Here is a 22774-nt window from a genome sequence, read left to right as displayed (position 1 = left end):
AGCTCGGCGAGCTCCGCGTTCCGTCGGCTTCCATGTTGTTGAATACTCTCAAACCGGTCTGCTGCCAGCGGGCGCAGGTGAGCGCAGAGTCTGCGCTCGAGAGTAATCCGGCTGTTCTCTCCTAGGATACCGTCCGTCGTGTGGATGCGCCTGCAGGCGGATTATCCGCGGATTAGCCGTCCGCGTCCACGACAAATCCGAATTCGGTCCGTCGTCTGAATGCACCATTAGTGACGCTCGCTGCAAAGTGCACTTGCCGGGGAGTGCGTTCGCCCAACTCACACTGCTGCGACGGAGTGTCTAGCCTTGGCAGCAGTGGCTCGAAGATACATCAGGCATTATCCGAAGCAGAGTTCATATCATTTTTTTAAACTACCGTTTTCGTTATTAGGTATATTCTTATGCATTCAAACATACTATATCACAAGAAACTACTCTGCTATTCTCGCTCTCAGGCAGTTTACAGCCACGACCGCAGGGGCATGCCCAGCACGCGCCGTGCAATGGCCGCAGCCACCGCGTTTACACGTAGTTTATTTTAAGGGATGCTTATAGCTTAACACATTATTACTTAAGAAACGCTGGCTGAAATAAACAAATATATGTTGTGCTACTTAAGTACCCATCGCCATTACCATCATTTCCAAAGTACACTTCCCTTTCTCGTGTTGCAGCGCGCCGCCAAAGTGCCATTCTGGGGGCGTAAATGCACTTGATCAAAATGACACTAAATTTGCCAGTGTGACCTTGGCATAACTTAAATAATGCTCATTTACCAACAATAAAACGATATCTTCAATTACATAGGAGGCTGGTAGAATGCGAGTAGATTAGGTAGGCAGGAACACCACCGTTCACAACTCGCGGGGGTCACCCTATCATCTCGCATATGAAATGTACTCTGAGAAAAAAAGGTGTCCTTTTACTCTTTTTAGCCACCTCCCATATACAAAACTTTCCTTAAAGATAAAGGTTAACTCTCTTTTGTAGAGTTGTGCGTCTACGACTCTCCCTAAGGGAGTTAACGTGTCTCTTTAGAGTTATATACGTGGTAAAAGACAGTCAATGAACTGCTTTTTTTTTTTTTTTTTTTACAGTACGTCGCTCTCCCATCAGTAACGGTAACACGACCCGACGCAGACGGCGTTAGTATGCACTAACGGTCTTACAAAAGTGCGAAAGATTTCTAAAGTTTACCGGTTTTCGTAACTTTCAATTCTCTTTCTTCTTCCGCTACCTTGACCGCTTACGGTAGCGGCGAGTTGATGTGTGTTGTTCACACTCTCCGACTTGGGTGATACATAAGTGGGGCAGTATACCCCCATCGACACTACCGCAAAAACGAGTAACACGGGAGACGATATGACTGGTGAAGGGTTCGAACCACGGACCTTTGCTCTGTCCGTTGCCGTCCCTGAGAACAGTGCACTCCTCGATGGAGCCGAAGGGCGAGAACATGACTCGAACGTCGTTTTCGTTGCACTCCTTGGCCAGCATGCCGATGAACAGCTTGCGCTCTGCACATAGAAAGGAAACACCGAGTAAGTCACAAGGTTTTAATAAGTACTCAATATCATGTAGATAGAGAGGGAGATGAAAGGATAAGACAGAGAGAGGGTTAACTAGATACGCTTCCAGTTTGCTACTCTGCACAGGAGAAAGGGGAGAGGGAAAAAAGAAACAGATGAGAGAACACGAAGAGTACAGCTTAAGCCTATAGTACATAGTGACGTCACATTTAGTCACTCATATCTGCAGAGGTCGGTCTTTGAGCTCGAGACGGTATTGGCAACAAGGCATTGGAAATCGCACGGGGAATGCATGCAATGACTACCGAGGCATGGGTGGATACTTTGCAGTGGTCACCACCATAGGTCGGCAAAAAATGTGGAGCTCACTCAGAATCACTCACGAAACATATCTTACCCTTAGGGCTCACTCGGACTCAGACTCACCAAACTTTTCCTCATCCGGACTCACTCGGACTCAGACTCACTATAATTTTTTTCAACCGGACTCACTCGGACTTAGACTCACCAAAATATAATTCACTCGAACTCACTCAGACTCACACTCACGGCTCGATCTGAGTCTGAGTGTGTCTGAGTGAGTCGACTCATGAGTCCGTCAGCTTATAATTAGCCTTTTTCTACCTTAATGTCAATGCTCTTTAACGCCAATATCTCGCATAATCGGTGCGCTACTTAGCACCTTTTGATCTCTTAGCTTCAAATACGAGTTATTGGAGTTTGCAGTTCAGTAAGGACCTTTTTTATTGAAAGAGATGACTCACACGAGATATTTTTATCAGTAACTTCTCGTGAAAAAGTTTACGGGGGGAGGTCAAGGCACCTCCCTCCCCCTCTCCCTCCTCAACTCACGCCTCTAATCAATAAATATTGAGCTGACGTATGAGCGGTAGCGCGTTGAAGTATGTGGGACTATACGTGAGTATAAACATGAGCCGACGTAAGGCAGATAGTAATGCTGAAGTAGAGTAGACAGGACCATAGGTCGGCAAAAATTGTGGAGCTCACTCAGGCTGACTCATGCGAGATATTTTGCCCTTAGGGCTCACTCGGACTCAGACTCACCAAAATTTTCCTCAACCGGACTCTCTCGGAATCAGACTCACCAAAATTTTTTCCAACCGAACTCACTCGGACTAAGACTCACAAAAACTTTACTCACCCGGACTCCCTCAGACTCAGACTCACGTCTCGATATGAGTATGAGTGAGTCTGAGTGAGTCGACTCATGAGTGAGTTTGCCGACCTATGGTCACCACACTTTGAACCGTTCGAACTAAAGTCCCTAGATATTTTCTCTGTTCTTCTAGGGACTTTAGTTCGAACGTAAGGGCAGATAACAGCTGCGTGCACCAGCAGTTCAATGAATTCACAGCCGATAGTCTAATTATATTTAACGAAGATCATGAAAATAATATAATAGCACAAATGATCACAGTAGAGGCACTAGCTTAATCAGCCACTACACGCCAAAGTTTAACGCGTCATCACTGCCCGATTCTATAGACATAGTCAGCATGGATAAGATTAATTTTTTTTGTAACCATCGAACCTGCGTTTAGAGGAAGCGCGCGTAACCTTAACCACAGGTACCACTTGTGGGCGCGACCCGCATGCGATAAGGACGGTCTGGACGCTTTCCACCGTTACTCCCAGCCCCCGGCTCATCATCCTACAAGTGATGAAAAAATCTGGTCTCCAGCAGGGCTCACTGGATCGTGTATTTCTCAATGTGCACAAAAATGTCTGCGATAGATAAGAGACGTCACAAAGCGCGTTAGTGATGTTATCACCACCGATGTAAGCACAGCTTAAAAGCTCCACCATTAAAAACGGCTCATACGTAATGGTAGGAGCTTGATTATCGCGATGATATCGGCCCACTCGTGCTCATCGCAAAGCTTCCTTAGCCTTGCTGTATTACACGACTAACGGAGCTCGGTAAGAGTGCGCCCGAACTACAGGTAAAATGTACAATGTTTAAGGTATGGCGTGAAATTAACGTCACAGCATGTCCAATAAGTAAACGCGTAATGAGACAGCGCGTCACTGCCAATGTTTTAACGTACCGATTTAAGAGAAAGAGAACGCTAATGGACACTCCAGTGGGTTCAGTTACTTTCGTAGTCGATACCTGAAATCTCATCGGTTACGTTAGCTACATTAGCTTTATTAGCTTTTTATACCGACGAAGATATCAGGCGACTACCTAAGTTAAAAGGAACGTGAAGACACTGACGCAGCGCCGCGTGGGATAATCAGTGACACGGTGACGTCACGCGCTAGTGAGTTTACCTATATTGAATGAGAATGAGAGAAAGGCCTCAGTGACCGCCACCATGACACACCTTTCGGGCCCAGCCGACTTTCATTGCCGCTAATGAACGGAAGGCATTCCCGCGTGAGACGCAGTTATCGCAGGCCACGTAATCGCATTATTTGCGAAACAACGCTATCGACCGCGCCCACTCCAGGCTTTCAGAGTACCAGAAAAAAGCAGGTGGCGCCGCTTCGACACACGCGCGCACACACACACTTAACACTACCTTAGCCTAACACTTAACTACTAACGCACTACCTTAACAATTTGGGGCGCGCAAATAATAATTGGTATTTATAACTTGCTTTCTTACATTGACTTATCCTAACATTTAAACATTATGTCCTTTCGAAAGCATTCTCCTTGCTTAGGCCGTAAACATTCTTTTCTTTTTTTTTTAATTTTCTTCAATTAACTTAAGCCCGTCGTATTTCAGGGTGGTGCGGACTACCCCCTTCCTGTTTTCGTTTGCTTTTCTCGCTGGGGGCAAACAACACACACACACACACACACACACACACACACACACACACACACACACACACACACACACACACACACACACACACACACACACACACACACACACACACACACACACACACACACACACACACACACACACACACTACGCCATAAACCGAGGCGGCACGCGAAAGCCGCATACAAATGCGGCCACTTTCAACCCTTTTCCAACCCGCTGCATCCTGCAAAGGGAGGATACGGACAATACAACGGTGGCCGGGAAGCGAGCGATAGGAAAAGAAAACAAAAATCAGGCATAAAAAACACATAAAGCTATAGGTACTTGACAAAACCCTTTTTCTACACGCTTTGGGCTTAGAGGGGGGCAACACCCCGCCATCAACCCAGCCCGCCTTCCACACATTTATCGCGTGAAACTCCTTTTGTGTTATCGCTTTCGCGCGCAGCGACCTACAGATGGCGTGAAGCTCGCTCGTACCCCGCCGGGCGCTTCAATCCCATTGGTATGGTAATGCAGTGGTGAATGTTCTACGCGGCGGCGCCTGAACCCCCCCGCCCCCCCTCCCTCCTCTCTGGGCCGTTTTGCATCGACGAAGTGGGGGGTTTAAGCCCGGCGATAGGACGCTTTAGACGCGTCGTCCCGAAATGCAGCGATCGGAACAGAAGGCCACGCACATACTTCGGCAGTCGGCAAACGCGGGAACGACGGCTCAATGCCGTAACTGGGCCATTCTCGGAAACCGCGAAACACCGGTAACACTTTTGGTTGCGGGCGCTTTCACAACGACGGGACATAATGTACCACGTATATGCACTCCGTTGCGACGGCAAAGCGGTTGTGAAATCGTAGTCAGGCACGATAAAGTACGGCGTAATGATTAGACACACAATGGATGGACGATTGGATGCTATCGGCGTCGCCTTCATAACGGGGCGGTGACCTAGTGCCACCAAGGCGTAGAACTTTTTTCATGTCCGCCTAATGCCTTGTCTACTTCAATTAGATCATTCCTCCTATAAAAAAACTTTTAAAAAAAGCTAGGGCCCACGATGCGGCGGTAGGTGTCGCCCTGACTGTCCCATCCTGGGAGCGGCCCGCCGTGGGCTAAGGCACACGCATCCGGACTTTGTTAACAAAGTTTTCCCAATCCAATCCAATCCAACTCACAGCCACAATTGGAGTAGCTACCGCAGCTCATAAAGAAAACCTGACCGAGTGATAGCATGTAAAGCCCTGACGAACACTGCAGTTCGCGTATGCGAGTCCGTCATGTCGTCGCTTCCTCCAACGGTCGCCTCCCCTTTCCCATGCCTTAGTGTAGGGGGACAGGGATCGCTCTTGGTAACCTACGAACTTTTTATTGAACTGTAAGTGTGCAAGCAAAACCGCAGTCGTGACATCGGTGACTTAACCATAACCTGATGCGTCGCACGAAAAAGGGCGCGCACAAGGCAACGCCAGCACAAGTTGATTACAATCTCATCCAACAACATCCCTCGTTTAAGAACAACACAGTTACATGCTTCTCGCAGGGTTTTGTTCATAAGGATGTATCCATGCCAACGAGACCAGCGTTCAGTCATCCTCCCTTGCCTACGGAACATTGTGCCACGCCAAAAACGAAAAAAAAGAAAGAAAAGGCTGCAACAAAGTTTCTAAGCACGCAGACCACACCAACTCCCACGCACCACAAACAAAAGAATCGCTTCCGCACGACGCCCGCCCCGCCAAACCGCGAACCCACCCGCAAAGCTGGCTACCATGTTTGCCCAAGCAATTCGGGAACAGCGGTGGTGGGGGAAAAACGAGGGAAACCTCGTCGGGCCTAGCATAGTGGCCCTCTGGCGGGGCGCGCATTAATACGGCGACGAATGCGCGCGACGTTAAGTGGCCGGCGAATAAAGCGGCTCCCGGCACGCATGACAAAACATCCAGCGAGCACACGGGAGAAGCGACGGCCGAGGGAACGTGGAAAACAAGGAGCCGGGAAAGAGGGAGGCAGGGTTCACGTGAGGAAGTTTTTTTTGGGGAAAGGCACGCCAGGGATGCGCGCCGCGCCTAGGTGGTGCCACACGGGCCGGAACGCAAAGACAATTAGCGGGTCCGCGTAAACATTCAGCGCTAGAGGGCTCGCTTAGGTGCGCGCAAAGTAGAGGGACAGTTAGGAACGGGGCGAGCCTTTCCCGGGTGTTTTTTTTTCGGCAGTCCAGCACGCGGTTCGCATCCCTAAATGGGGAAAGGCGGGGCGGGATAGTTGGAACACGAGGTCGCGATGCACGGCATGAGAATGCAGCTCCCAGCGCGAATGCCGGGGAGGCGCGCAAGGGAGCACAAGCAAGCTGCCCTACGAGCCTTGCTGCAGCCGGTGCAAGCCGCTCGTACAAGTGGGAAAGGCGAAAATCCGGGCGGGAAGCCAACCGAAGCCGCTCGGGCCAGGGGACAGGGAGCCAGCTGTCCCCCACCCCGCTCCTGTCCTGTTTTTTTTTTTTTTTTTTCGGAGTGTGTTGACCAAAGGAAGGCGCGCTTGGCGACGCAAACGCGATTAACAGGCCGGCAAACAGGCTTCAGAATTAGAAGTATGGAGGGAAAGAGAGAGAGAAAGAGATGCAGGGCTGACGCTCCCTGGAATCCTCCTACACGGTGGGGAAAGGGGCACCGAGCAATTAGGGATTGCGCAGGCGTAAGGTACGCGCTCCAGCGTAGTTGCGTGAAGGGGGGAATGCATTCACGGTGTTGTTCACGACCAACGACTGTATCTGCACGCCAACGGCTAAAGTGCGGCGGACGTGGCGAGAGGCGTTCGCGCGAGTCATACGACAGGAATGGCCGAATGACGAAACCTGTTCGGAAGGCAAGCGTCACGCGCGCTACGCGCGATGTTCGCGCGTCCGAGGTGTCATAACCCCGCGGTATACATTATTACTTTTGCATTCCTTTTGTTTTTTCGCAGCGCTGGAGAATGCAGGTCCCGGGTGCAGGTGGTTGTAACGAAAGAACGCGCATGAACGCTTTCGCGGACACACTGTCGACATCCGCTCGTTGTTCGTCGTGTCTCTCTCTTGTGTATATACCACGACAATGCGCCGCCAAAGAGTTGGTACGAGTAGTCTATAGTCGGATACAACTTCAGTAGTCCGGAAAGGCGTGTCTTGCTTCCCTCTGTTTTGATGTCATGTTTCGAATCAATACAGAAATATTTCTTCTTGACTATGTTCTTAAGGCGCACGAGCACTCGTACACGCTAAGGTATGGGTATGCCTTACACAAAAATTAACCGACGGTGACCGTCTGGCGTAAAATCGCGGTTTGGTATGTAGTCGTTGTATTAAGAAAAATGAAATCAAGAGCTTTACGCTACACAAACTAGACATGCCGTTGGGCAGAAAGCGTCAAATGGAAGTAAACACAGAGCCAGCAAGAAACTGTTGCCCGAGCCACGTTTTTCGTCTCTTTTAGCGACGTATAAACAACATCGGCGAAGTACGCGCCTGAAGAAGTCGCGTTCGTAAATCGACCACTCAATATCCCGCGCTCCGGTGGGGACTCGAGTGGGCACGCGAAGTTTACAGATAGCGCAGATCGCGAGTCATGACGCACCATGCACCCCTTAATCATCCACCACCCCGCACCCGAAAAGCAGGAAAACGTATTGAACGCACCAACCGCGCCGTAACGTCGCACGCGGGCAGTATAGAAAAATAAATAACAGAAAACAAAAACACGAGGCTATAATTTTTCGACCCCAATGCCGGAAGGCATGCATGCGGGGTCCCGTTGTTTTACGATGCGCAGGGTTTTGTGTTGAATCAGAGCGCAGGGCTATCGTAAACACGGAGTGGAACAAAGCGATCGAAGTGCCACCAGTACACGATATGAGCGTTCCAAACGGGAAATCACGTAAGGAAAACAGAGCGATGAGGAAAGGAAAATAGGCAAAAAATATTAATAAGAATAGGTCCATTGGGGCCGCATGAACTCATTGTATGTATACTGTTCATAAAAGAGCTGTGCGTTTTGTATGCAAAAGATATGACAGGGATATTTTCTCCATCGAATTTTCTACCTCAACTATAGTCTCACTACACTTGCGAAGCGTCGCCACGTTGAATGCCTGAAATTCCTTTACAGTCTAATCAATTCTCCCCGCCTCGACAATCTAGACAGCTATCTTAAGTTCTACAGACATTTATCTACGCGGAGCGACCACGCCCTTAACATTACAACTTTTTTCACCCGCACTGACATGTTCAAATATAGCTTTTCTCCTGCAACTATAGAAGCCTGGAAGTTGTTGCCCGGAAGTGTGCGTTGCTTACCACTCAAAGAATTTCTGGAAGCCTGTTCATGAATGTTGATTTGCTGTTGTTTTTTTTTCATCACTCCTGCAATAGCCTCATTGTGTTTGCAGTATGTAAAAATAATAAACAAAATAAAATAAAAATTCTCACTTACTCTCTCGTTGCTTTGGCTTCTGCGTTCAACACAGGTTCATGAGAAAGTTTGCAGAAAGACCATGTAATTAGAGGTGTCAGCTGACAGAATGCGGTGCCCAGTAGCCCGCGTAGGCATTCTGCACATGCCTTACAAAGTGGCGTAAAGTTCTCTGACAAAACAAAAATCTTGCAGAAGAATCGACATTTTGGCGAGTAGGTACTGACAAATGACGTCACCCACGGGAGAACCCGTGGGTACAAGTGATGTTTTAAAGCGTCCGTGTGATTTGCAATAAAGGCTTCTTGCGAGCTCAGCGCCGCCTTGCGTCGTTTCTTTTCTCGTGTCACGGTCGTTCGCGCTGCCGTACCCAGACGTTCGATATTTCACGTAAGAACGCAGGTAAGCTCGTAAACTATACAAAAGTGGTAAAGCTAGACACTTCGTGCGCCACAAAATAATAAAAAGAAAACTTGAGCTGGCTACGGTTATTTCCTGCAGAAAAAACTGTATCCCTACACACGCGGCTCCGTTGGCACTTGCTATAAGCAAACAGTGTTGCTTATCGCGTACGCACTGCATCACTGCTTCGTTCGAAAAACACTCTCTCGGCCACCAATGAACCGAAGCATTGCGGAAGTTTCTGAACACAGCTGGCAACACGTTCTGAAAATACAGCAATTGTATTTTTGTGGCTGTTCAATGGCGAAAGTGCAAGTCGCTTTCGCCGCTGAACACCGTTGTCTTACAGAGAAACTACATTTGCAGGCAACGTGGCATGGAAGTCGTCACACTGCGATGCCCGAGCAGAAAACACGAGAAGTGCAAGTAGCTTTCGCCACTGAACAGGACAGCCTTACAGGAAAACTACATTCGCAGGCAAAGCGATAAGTGAGCCGTGGCGCCTTGGTGACCGAACCGAAAGCTTAAGCATACGTGCAAGGCATTTTCGTTACTGAACAAGCACGCGCTGCAAAGAAACATCTAGAGGCATCTCATCCCTGGAATACATTTCATTCCCTTGGAAGCACATACAATTTTTAAACTATTAGACTTGCATTTCCCTTGACAGTGCGTTCAATTTGTTCTACTAATAGACGGTTATCAAACATGCGTATGACGCGACGTCTTATTTACATGCAACGATACTAGATCAAGAAAAAAAGAAAGAAAGTCCCTGCTCCAGACACCTAACCTGAAACAGCCTAGAACTGTTCGTCCTTATTGCTAGTTTGAGCGATTGCCGTTGCACATAGCAAGCTACAGCTCTAAGGCATAACAACGGAAACGACGGGTGCGTCGTTTGCGAATGTGAGCAATGTTTTCAGGGCCCAAATGACTACGGGAAACAACGAGACGAACGCTACACATCTTAAACGGAAAACAAGACAAACCGAGCAAACAATGTCCGAAACGCAGAAAACTTTGAGTGAACGGCGAAGCCATTACAGGCGAGAGCGAAATGCATCTTGATGCCAACTCAAAATGGGGGGGGGGGGGGGGGGGGGGAGGCTGCGGATAAGAATGACTGGTTTTCATTTTCGAGCTCGAAACGAAATAGAAGCACGGGGAAAACGATGCCCATGACGGGCACACGCGTAGCACAATGACAATGCTAACGCACTACTCCTCCGCGGCCCTGAATAACAAATGCAGCGGCGGACGAGGCTTAATCGACGTCGTCGACGACGACGAAGAAGTGGAGAGAAGGAAAGAAGGATGGGCGGGGACCACGAAGAAGATGTAGCAGGGACCCGTTTCCGCGATAGCGGCAGACGACAGAGAGGAACCGCAGGGCAGAAGGCGTAGCAGATGACACCGCTCTGCTAGCAGAGGAAGAAGACGGGGAGGGCTCAAGACGAGCCAAGCCAAGTCCAGAAAAGGAGCTGAGTTGAGAAGAAGGGGGAGGAGGAAACTGGGGGTAAAAACGCGCACGTAGCGACAGCGACATCAAAATGTCGTTATAGAAATTGATCGCTCTGGGGTCCCGGAAACTTTGCTCTGGGACCGCGACGTTTCGCGTGGTTTACTCCCCCCTCCCCCCCCCCCCTTGACAGCGCGGTGTCGTTATTCATTCGTTCGTTGCACATCGTTTCGGTACGCTACTTGCTCTCCTTCCGCCACCCCACCCCTAATCTTCACGATTATACTTGTGTTTACAATTTCTCTGTCTTTTTTTTTTTTAACTTCAACGATTGCGTCGGAGCAGAGCGAACAGCAGAACGCTGTACGCCGCCTCGTTCCTACTAAAAAACGAAAGCGGAGAAATAGAAAAAAAAAAACCAAAAAAACAAAAAACAAGACTCAGGCAAACAGACAAAAATTACGCATTCACCATGGTGTACGTTTTTCTAACTTTTTTTTCTCGAATATGGAGGGCGCCGGTACTATAGAAGACAACCTGCACCGAAGATGACCCTTCCTTTTATTTATTTCTTTAGGTACGGTGGTATCCTCTACACCCGCTCATTCACAATAACAGTGATCAGAAAACAATACATCATCGTTGCCAGAAGGTCGGAGCAGACGTTTTTCTCAAAAAAGCGCGATCCTTCAAGCCGGACAAACGTCGCAGTGTGTTGAAAGTTGCCAGAACTTGGAGTGAACTCAATTTTAAGTCAACAAGAATGCCGCTTTTTTTTTTTTTTCTCGCGCTGAAGGATTGCGTCCACGCAATCCTTCAAAATAAGAGTACTTCCAATAATGTGAAGATCGAAGCCAGTGAAGCTTCGATCAGTGGTGGTGGGTCTGTTACAGTGAATATTGCTATAGTAAATTCATATATTGTTATTATTGACTATATTGAGGGTTCACGGGCCCTCCCATCCGCTCACGTGGGCGTTCTCACTATGCGCGGCCGCTCCATATTTGCCAAGTGATGACCGTGCCACCGCAGTGCCTAAGCTCAATATAAATGGCAACACACGTTCCTGAGGCACCAGGGTCTTTTTTTTTTACATCATGTCCCGCAGAGGTATGTTATTCCACTACCACAAAATTCATCGCAGCCTTCATAAGAAGTGTTATAAACCAATATATATATCCACCGCCGAAAATTGTTGTACGGGTCGCTTTGTCCGCGGATACGATCTGCCAGAACCTAGCCGTAAACCACTTCGCTGTAAAAAACTAAAGCCTTGCGTTCGGTAAGTTCAAGAGTTGTCGCTCCAAAACGTTCGGCGAATATCTAGAACACACAGATATGCGATGCGCGCTCACAATGTAGTCAAGTCAAACACTCACTGCAAATGCCTACATACGTCTCCGAGGAGACCCGAACGGCTTTCGTCACACCACGTATCTTCCCAACAGAGGCTCCTAACAGGAAGCAAGAATAAAACGTCGGAAATATGAATGAAGCGCAGTCAGCACGAGAAGTTCTATCATGCTTGAAGAGTACGCGGGACAGTACAGCTCTCGACACTCTGAAAGAGAACGTATACAGAGAGGGAGGTAGGGACATGGAGAGATGACACCAACGCGAGCCTTAGCGGTCGCGAAGTTCGTAGCGGGGTTAAATTAAACGCCAACGGCCGAGCGGACGGAAGACCGACTCGAATAAGAAGGAAGACCCGTAGTATTTCGAGGCCGGAAATTTGAAATTCAGCTGGAAGAAAAAGAACAAAACGAAGATTGAATTATGTTAACTATGGCCAAAGAAATAATATACCAGGAAGACGACAGAAAAACAAAAGCCATACAACTCAGTGTAGAAGTTAGGACGACAGGAAATAGGTCAGAAGTAAAAAAAAGGAAAAAAAAAGAAAAAGAGGGACAGCCCACGTTCTCTAATTTGCAAGTCCCGGGAGAGAGAGTAAAAAAAATAAAAAATACAGAAACCTCGCCGTAGGAGGAGATCTCGAATGACAGCATTTAGCGAATACGCAACAGGCTTCACGGACAGCGAGCTATTAACTCGAAACCGAGGCATGTGGTACGAAGAAAAATTGTAAAAAAAGAGAAAAGATAACTGAAATTCGCAAACAAGTAAAATCAGACGAGTCGCAGGAAAAAGCCGGATGAGAACGAGCTTGGGAGCCAGGGAGGAAATTTGACCAATGGAAAGAAAGAAAGAAAGAAAGAAAGAAAGAAAGAAAGAAAGAAAGAAAGAAAGAAAGAAAGAAAGAAAGAAAGAAAGAAAGAAAGAAAGAAAGAAAGACACGGTCGACCGTCGAGGCGTACTCGGGAAAGCCAACGAGGCGGAATAAACCGAAACGGCACGAGCCAACACAAAGCGGGGAAGAAGCCCTTCATTTTGGGGAGCCTACCGAATTCGGGCATGTCCTTTATTACGATTCTTATTTTCGTTTTTCGAAAAAAAAAAAAAATTGCCCAGACGTTAACGGCTGCACCGAAATTGCGGTGATACAGACAGCATGCAGGTCAGCGTTGCCGGTGTGAGGGTGGTTAGGGTGGTTAGGATGGTTAGGTGATGTATTGGAAACGTTAGACAGAGCTAATTCAAACGAGACAAAAAGAAAACACTCGGGGGATGATTGAAATAAAGAGAAAAGAAAGACAATGACGTAGATAGATAGATAGATAGATAGATAGATAGATAGATAGATAGATAGATAGATAGATAGATAGATAGATAGATAGATAGATAGATAGATAGATAGATAGATAGATAGATAGATAGATAGATAGATAGATAGACAGATAGATAGACAGATAGATAGACAGACAGATAGACAGACAGACAGACAGACAGACAGACAGACAGACAGACAGACAGACAGATAGATAGATAGATAGATAGATAGATAGATAGATAGATAGATAGATAGATAGATAGATAGATAGATAGATAGATAGATAGATAGATAGATAGATAGATAGATAGATAAAAACAAGAAAACGCGTCGGAGTTAAGGAAGACTTTCCGCAAAAAGAGGAAACCACCGACGCGACCGAGCCGCATTTACAATACGTCCGCCGGCACACCGAGAAGTAAGAAAGAATAACTACGCGAACGCGGAAGTCGTCACCTTGAGCGCGTCTTATACAGCTGAAGAAGGTGTGTGACGCCGGCGACGCTTCATACAGCGACGCTAGGGAAGCAGAACGGACCTATAGTTATTCCATCCGAGGAGGAATTAATTTTGCGGGACTGGCAAGAGGCGCGGGAAATTGAGAGCAGAACGACATTAAAAAAAAAAACAAATAAAGAAGGCTGAAGAAGTGTGCCGGAGGGATTAGTTTGAAATGAAAGCGCGTAAGGATAACGTGAACTAGTTAATAAAGCTGCAGCTTAGCGAAGCGCCGGTAGCCCATCAATGAATGGCGGCAGCTTGACAGGGCACGTGGAAAAACCAACTTTGTCGTCGCTAAACGCTGACGTCGTATAGCGTCTTCATCTTGCATGCTTATTAGTTTGTCCCGCTACTTAGAAGATAGTGCCGGCGTGTTTAACCCATATATGCCCAGTGTCCTACATATATGGGACGCTTTTTTGATGCGCTCTAACATCACTGTTTCTTTAGCTGATGACTAGCGCCGCCTGCATCAAGCAGACCTCATTGAGGCCTGCTTGATGTGCCGTAGGTGGCGCTACTCATCAGCTCAAGAAATAGCGATGTTAGAGTGCATCAAAGAAGCGTCCCATATGTAGGACACTGGGCATATATGGGATAATTAGCAAGAAACCACGAACGATGTCTCAGTCCCCACAGAAATGGCGAAGACGCAATTGCTAACGCACAGAGGCGATTCCAGTTCCACTTATTTTATGCATGTTGCTATTCTGTGGTTTTCGGTGCTAAGCACCTATATTAAATTCGTTGAATTCACTTCGCAAGACGCATTTGCGGAAGAATGGCGACACTCGGCCTTGGTTGTATGCGATTTCACCCAGCGTATTTATCCACCGTTTTAAAGACTAGAGTTAGTGTATGTGCTACCTTTAGGTAGCAGAGTTGCGCGTATTGGTCCGCATAGGATCCACAGGTATGCGGCGAAGCCGCACTCCGTTATTGCAGGCGACACGCCTACCGTGTCGCCGATCGACATGTTTGGCGTGTCAAAGACCGGTGATCAATTCGACTGTCAATGGCTAGTGTCAATCCAGTTCGCTGCAGCGGCGGCGTCCAGAAATACAAAAATTGGCCCGAGCGTCAGCTTCTCCGCAACGCACGGTTGCTAGCGGCATTTGGAAGACAGACGCTCACAACTGTGCTACCTAAAGGTAGCACATACAGTAACTCTATCAAAGACAAGCAATGCACGGCTTCAAGCATAAACAGCCAAGGGCTGACGCCCCAAAAGCCCTCGCCATGCACAAAAAGAGACAGGCGGAGAGACAGGTGAAGTTACGGACAGCGCACGCTACCTCAGGCAGTTCACGCTCTACTGACAGTCATTTTCATCAACCAAGATTCTTGGACCATGTACACGAGCGTCGGTGGCGCAGGAGGCAACGAAGGCGCCGTTGAAGTACTTAATGTCGACAGGTCTCTGCGACTATACCCGTAGACTTGGTGTGCTCCCTAAGTGTATTAAGGAAAAAAAATATTAAGAGAGTTGGAATCGATGCATATTTAAATTACCAGCGCAAAAACAACGGAACACACAGCGCTCGTCCTGTGTCCTCTGTTGTCTGTCCCGTCGTTACGCGCTGGTATTTTATATAACCCCTGAGTGTGCGCTCGATTCCTATATCTCTTTTCCATTCTCTCTCTACTGTCGCCTCTTTATCCTCTCGCACAGTGCAGGGTAGCAAGCAGGACGTGCGTCTGCTTAACCCACCTCCCTCTCCCATTCTCCCTCTCTCTCTATGTCTGACAAGCGCGACAGCAAGCTAGGAAACGCGGCGGAGAATGTGCCGAAAGCCGGAGCGAACATTTTATGGCGCCTCATTCCTCGCCGAGTACTAATACCGACATCACGAGTTCTTTCTCCTTTTTGTTGTTTTATATTCTTTTTCCGAGATAGTTTTAACTCGCTCGAGCCCCAGCACTCGACCGACTGGCACGGAGCATTAACGAGCTATCGCACGTTTTAATGGGACGCAGTTTATCCACGATACACACTGCTGGCGAAAGAGATTAAAAAAATGAATGTAAGCCCTGCCACTACCAGTGACCGAGAGCCGAAAAAATGCGCCCTCATCGAGACCGAAAAAACGACACAGCTAGCTATAGGACTCGACGTTCCCGCCGTAAAAAGAGCGGGCTCTCATTAAAGCCCCATTAGCGAGAGACGACGCGAATTGGCCATACGTACTAGGCAGGCACGCACGCAGGCACACGCGCGCTCACGCGCGCACACACACACACACACACACACACACACACACACACACAGGCACGCACGCACGCACGCACAGGGAGGAAAGAGTCGTATAGAGGGGACGCAGCGAGATAACGCGTCTCCTATTACGACAGAGCGAAAGAAAGGATGGGATTAACGGGAAACCGATGAGGGCGGCAGCATATTATAGACCACGGCGTGAAAAAACACGCCCGGTTTCACCAATCACCTCCCCTCGCCGCTCCATCGTATAAGCTCCCCAAATGTGGTGCGAGCACGGGCGGATCACTCGTGAAGAAGAAGAAGAAAAAAAAAGGTCGTTGGATATATTTTGTTAAAGGAAAAAGAAAACTTGTTGACATACTCTAATTTTTTTTTTTTTCGAAAGTCTGCCCTTAGGCATAATATTTATTCAGAAATACACATATAAATTTGCTTCGTGTATGAAGTCCAGTAACGAGCGGTGGTGAGGTCCACTAATCCAGCGGTCAAGGTCGGGTGGTCGGCCAGGCCTGAGGCCTGTTGCACGTAGGTGTAATTGCTCGTTGATAGAGTGCGGCTCGGTTCTTTCGCGCTATGCACTTCGGTCAGCTGTGGCCTGTCGCGAGATCCTCGCGAAAATTAAGAAGAAAAAAAAAAAAACGAAGAGTCGGAGTAATTTGACGACAGGTTATAAGTGGAGCGCCACGACATGTTTCTCGCCGAATTAGGCATCCAAGAAGATACGAATGATGATTCTACTTTTTTAAGAGGGGGAGGGAGGGGAGAGGTTAGTCACAGACAGCGGTTTGCAAAAGCTGCGTGCATCACAGAGACACACTTAAAAATATGTCTGGAAACGTATTGCCCTGCCCATTGTCGAATACGTCACGAGTGACGTATATCGAGCGACCGGGTTGGTGGCGGCACCTGATGGCATAGAGATCAACCACGTAAGACTACCACGACAGCAGGCAGTCATTCCCCGCTCATCTGCTGGTGAAATGTGTCGGAAGTAAGGTAAACGCTTACCCCGCCAGCATTTAAAAAATTTTTAGTAGCCCTTCGCCTATCGCGAAAGTGGGGCCATGCAAAGCTGGGCATGTGCGTGCCTCAGGTACAACTCTTATGTCTATCTTTCTTTCCATCGCATTGCGCAATGCTGACCCCTGACGGTTTTCTTCTTCCGTCTCGGGAATGGGACCTTCATTCACGTGCCTTTAAGCGCAACACTTCAGTTACTATACATGCAACAATGACAGCCATGCGTTCATATCCAGGCAACAATGAAATGTGGAAACGTGATCTGACAAGTGACCCCCACAAAATATCAGATCGCCATATCAGAAATGGCCGATCACCGACAAGCCCACCAGCGGAGAGAGCACCATTTATTCGAAAACAGCCCGTGCAAATAAGGATATGACCGGCGCACCTCTACGGGCCGCATTTCTGTACACTCGCGTGCGCCGAATTTTTCGCCTACCACGCCGCCACTGAAATCTGTAACTCGTAACAACAGCTTCGCTCGAAAAAAAAAAAAAAGAACTTCGTATCTACACTGCAGCGCACGTTAAAGTACCATATATCTTTTACGGCTTGGAAAGCTCTCCCACGCGGCGCTTCGCATGGCGCGGATGTCACTTTCGAACGTCACGGTCAATCGATCAAAATCGATCACCTCGGTGTCCTTCGCATACATCTCACTTCAGCGCCGGTGAGTATCATCGATCACTATCTTGTCTCGAAGCGCCTGCGCCGCCAGTAAGCTTCAAAAAACGCAGCTTATGCATTTTATGTTGGTAAGTAGGCTGAAATGTGACACGTTGCTCCAATTTCCTGTCGGCTTTCAGTACACGGACCGCTTACGTTACGGAGTCTACAACAATACAAGGGCGTGAACAAAAAATTAAAATCGTTTTACCTGAGCAGATGACTCATTTTATAAAAGAGTTCGTACCTCAAGGTATACTTATTCAAGCGTGGCTAACTAACGCTTATCTCGCAGATAGTTTTTCCCGCTGCATTCGTAGGCAGTTCAGCAAAACTAATAGCTGGTTAAGAGCATGTCACTGCCATTTTTCGCTATTTTTTTGCACACAGACACACACAGACACTATCATATATATATATATATATATATATATATATATATATATATATATATATATATATATATATATATATATATAGCTTCGACCTATGGCCGCCATCACCGCCTATCATTGCCTGACCTCATCTGTAAAAAAAATTCACAGCATATCCACGAGTGAATGATGAAGACCTTGGGCGAAGCTCCTGAAGCAATCATAGTTACACCGTGAAATCTTCAGTGGTTTCGCCCAGCAGTAATCAAAGCGAGAGCCCAGTACATCATCAAAGACGTGACAAACACTGTATATATTTATACAAGAAATTTTATTAATCGTAAGTGGTAGCTAGACGTGGCTTCCGTTCCCCCTTCATTATAACGGCTTTATGGTCGGTGAAGTGATGGATCGGTGATGGGTCGTAGTAGGATGTTTGCAAAGACGAAGTAGTGGACAGTTTGCAAAGGTGGCTTCCGTTCCCCCTTCATTATAACGGCTTTATGGTCGGTGAAGTAATGAATCGGTGATGGATCGTAGTGCGATGTTTGCAAAGACGAAGTAGTGGGCAATTTGCAAAGGATCGGTGATGGGTCGTAGTGTACTGGCGGTTACGCCTTACGCCGGACGCGTGACAAGGTTAGACTAAGAGGAGTTTCGCCCCTAAAAAACAATTGAACTGTAACTATATATACACCGAGAAATCAGGAATTCCGCTGCGAAAAATATTACTGAAAAATAGAATTGAGCCCAGCCAACCAAATCTGACCTTGCGAGCGTTCCAGCGCGCCCGTCAACTTCAATCTGTGCGCCTAAATTGCGAATCCATCCAGTTCTACAATGCCTTCGTAACGTACGCCACGGTAAAAACAAAAAGTGCACGTGCTCGTATGCAGCCTAACGCATCTACTAGCCAAGTAGCAGCAAGGCTGGCTACCGCACTTATTCCTGTAACGACAGCATTTCTGGCTAACGCTGACTAGTGCTGGCCTAACGCTGGTTAACATTGGCTATCAAGGTAATTGACTGTGAACCAGGGGTAATCAAAGGTAACGGTTAAGCGTGTCGCTAGCATTTTCCACCTGAGCCATTTCTGAATTTTTTTCTCTCATCCCCCTTACGGCCCGAACGCCTTCCCTGACGGGCATATAGGCGATTTTAGTTGTGATTCGCTGATACCCCCCCCCCCCCCCGTTGGGCTTTTACACGAATGATTTCTGACTGTTCTATGCCACGAGCAGTAGAAGCGCAGAGATGCGGCCTAGTTGGTATCCTTCATAATAACAGCGCAATAACGGGACAAAGGAAAATAAGTTTACAAAACAATCGTAGTTAATGTTCATTTTTTGTGTTTTCTAGTTTATATTTGTCGCTCTAATAAAACACTACTTAGCTGATGGTCGGCGCTTGTCCTGTTAAGCTTTCTTTCCCCTTCATTCCGTGCTTTCTTTTGCGCGGTAATTATGAGCCTATGCCATCAGACTAGATCAACGAGGTCGTGAAGCGCCGTATACACATAAGAAGAACAGCCGCTTTCGTGCGTATGCAGGAGTGTATACAACGGTATAGCTTTGATTTGGTTGCTACAGACACTAGACGGTAAGGTTAACAGCCCTAGGTGGCGGCAACACAACGAATCCATAAGCTGGTCGATACACATTCGAATCCCGCACCCCCTCCGTACACCACACAGAGTCGTCGCATTCTTTCGTGAAAGCAAGGTGGCGAAAGTGACGCGCCGCGCGCATCCGATCGAACTCACGGCGCACTGGAAAGACAGCTCTATAAAGCTATACCCCCAATATTGCTCGAATGCATGGCCTAAATGAGAAAAGAAAGGAGGAGGGGGGAGGGGTAGGGAACAGGCGTCGCTCGAAGCGGCGGCAATGGCGGCGGTGCTCATTAAAGCCTCATTAGTGGACTACGACGGTACTCTAGCCGCGCACGCCGAAAAAGCGCAGTCGTGGGAGGCGAAGACGGGGCCAGGACTCGTTCGCGCATACGGCACATCGATTGCGATAGGAGAGATTAACTGCACGTCGCGAGACTAAAGCGTGGGGAGGGGAGGAGGGGGGGGGGGGGGTTGACGCGAGATGCGCTGAATGAAGGAAGCGTCACATAGAGAGATGCGCCATGGAAAGAGCCGACTTCATTATACCGCCTATCTAAAACAGCGGAGACGGATAAAAGAGCGCGCCGGTTGGACAGGTCACGCTTCGAATTTGGCAGCGCCGTGAAGGCAACAATTCCACCACGCCATTTTCTTATGAGCAAGGAAATCCTACGTACTTCGAGTTTAGACGAAGGGCAAATGAATTAAGCGTGAGCGATATCTAAACTAGAAAATAGCGATCAAACATTAAGCAATGAGCTAACATAGCTTCGAAGCAGCATTTAGACCGCTGGCTAGAGCCATCGGTCCGCTGGGAAGACCACCCTCCACAGTTGACAAGCTCCAGATCAACCAAGGTCCACCCAACAAATCCACATCACAACGCGATTAGTCACTCCTCCCATAGTTCGCAATCACGACGAACTAAAGGGGGGCGTGCGCCCTACACGCCGCAGTAAAAGCTGGAATGTGGAGCGAGCCAACCTAGCGAGTAACACGGTCGAGCCCATAACCATCACGCAGAAGAAGTCGGGCACGGACCCGACACATCTCGCATCTGTCAACGAGCGCTGGGCTCGGCCCACCACCCCATACAAAAGGATTACCGCAACGATCCGGCAGGGCAGACAGTGCGCGGCGCGTGCCCCCGAGCCAGTTGGCGTTACGGGAAACGAGCTCTTCCAAAACTACATCTAGCTGACTCGGAGCTAAAGGTCTCCCCACCCAACCCGCATACGCCGTATTAGAGCCAGACAACGATCAGCGCCACTGGACGAGCACTCCGCTAAGCCTACAGCACAAGCAGGCAGTGCCAGCCTACCGCCGCTATCTCTGTGTGGATAGATCGCGCAGAGAGACTGCTCCGCTACAGTGAGGTTCAAAAACCAGGACGGGGTGAGCGGAAGGGGAGCGGGGGGGGGGGGGGGTTAACGTCAGAGCGCGCCCATCCCCGCTATAGACCAGCGAGCCGCTTCTGTGAATAAGTGATGGGGATCAACGCCGGTCCAGTCTGGTCCGGCGGACTCCGCAAATGGCCCGTCCGCATGTCCGGCCTTATCTGTGCGCGTTTGCAGCGGCAAGCGCGCGTGTCCACAGCGACCCTCCCTCTCGAGCACGACCTCTTCCCGTGCAGCAAGCACCCTTTCTTGTAACAGCCTTCCCATATATTCGCTCTGAGTTTGCCTGCTACGTAGCTGTCCGGCCCGGTCGCGAATTCGGTGCAGCGTCAGAGCAGAATGAAGCGTCCTTGATACGACGAAGCACGATATTTAACGACATATCGATTTTAGCGCTCAAAAAACACGAACACGCGAGACGACATAACAACTGCTTGTGCTGTCTTCTCGCATCTGTTCGTCTTTTTTAGCGCTATAATCAAGATGGCGAGGGTTCACCAACTCGCCCATCAACAAGTTCGTCTGAAGCGCAATATGTTAGGACATAAATCGAAGTAAACTTAGCCGGCGCTACGAGCACAACAGCTCTCTTCTAAAACTATTACCAGCTAACGCAACGCAGGGGTAATCAAAATCACCGAAGTAATCCTTCATCCAGCATTATACGCAGCCCCCCCCCCCCCCCAAAAAAAAAGAAAAGTGATTGGTGGCGGCGGTAATCGTGCGATTTTATGGTGGTAGTCAAGGACGGGAGTCGACATTGCAAAATATATAGCCGCAGCTGTGACCTCAGTTACTCTTAATGACCAGAGGTTATCTTGCTACGCGCTACATGAACTGCCCATGGCCATTTCTTCATGATTTCGACTGTGACCATAATTATGATTTAACAATGTCATAGGCGAAGCAGGGAAGGGGAGGGGGGTCAAGCTCTCCACGCCCGAAATCATGCACATAAACATGCACCCAGGGAGGCATTGGTCTCGGGCTTGAATCCCCGACAAGGTGAAATTCTTTATCCTCTCGGAAGTTTGCTCTTCTGAGAAATCCGTGCGGATTTCAAGTGCAGCTTCACACCGTAAACCAATCGGCGACAACTTGTTTGATCAGCTTCACCGCAGTGTTACAAATGCAGCCAGAGCGCGGCGACCGTGTACGAATGTGCGTACACGTTTACGGCGCACGCGCGCGAGCATCGAACTCTGGTTATAACGTTCTCTTTTTTTTTCATTATTCCCCAAGAGTGCGTTCGAGCAGCCTTCGAGCCGATGACCGTCTGCTCGCTCGAGAATCGTCTGCTTCGTCATATCTCCAGCAAAAAAACGAAAAATAATAATAATACCGTATCGCGCACCTCCCAACATAGGTCACATTCGCTGTTTCGACGCAGCCGCCGGTAATCTTACATCGCAAGAACAAGGGAAAGTAAAGGATAATAAGCACGCCTCATATAAAAAAAACAAAAACAAAAAAAGAAGAGTCCCCGAAGGCCATAAACAGGAGCTATCAGAGGGCCCAGGAACGCATCTACGTCGTCTTAGACGGCGTTCTCTCTTCCAAAAAGAAAGAAAAATAACAATTGCTGCCAGAGCAAGCTTTCCTCCACACACGCGGTGGCTTTCGCCGTTTTCAGACTAGACAGATGAGGCAACCCGTGAGGCAATATAGAAGCACCAGCACA

General features: G+C 48.3%; 1 protein-coding gene across 22 annotated transcripts in view; it reads right to left on the bottom strand.

Annotated features, from left to right (window-relative positions):
• Positions 1 to 22774, bottom strand: part of LOC119402024 (CUGBP Elav-like family member 2) — a 597777-nt gene that overhangs the window by 101997 nt on the left and 473006 nt on the right. For all 22 annotated transcript variants that reach the window (XM_037669081.2, XM_037669082.1, XM_037669080.2 and 19 more), the window contains one exon: positions 1392 to 1517. In XM_037669081.2, coding sequence (XP_037525009.1) covers positions 1392 to 1517 — 126 coding nt within the window. The remainder of the gene's footprint in view (positions 1 to 1391; positions 1518 to 22774) is intronic.

The sequence above is a fragment of the Rhipicephalus sanguineus genome, chromosome 8, assembly GCF_013339695.2.
Source record: "Rhipicephalus sanguineus isolate Rsan-2018 chromosome 8, BIME_Rsan_1.4, whole genome shotgun sequence".
Classification (NCBI taxonomy): Eukaryota; Metazoa; Arthropoda; class Arachnida; order Ixodida; family Ixodidae; genus Rhipicephalus; species Rhipicephalus sanguineus.
Note: the sequence above shows the minus strand (reverse complement) of the source record. Positions and strands in the feature narration are given on the sequence as shown.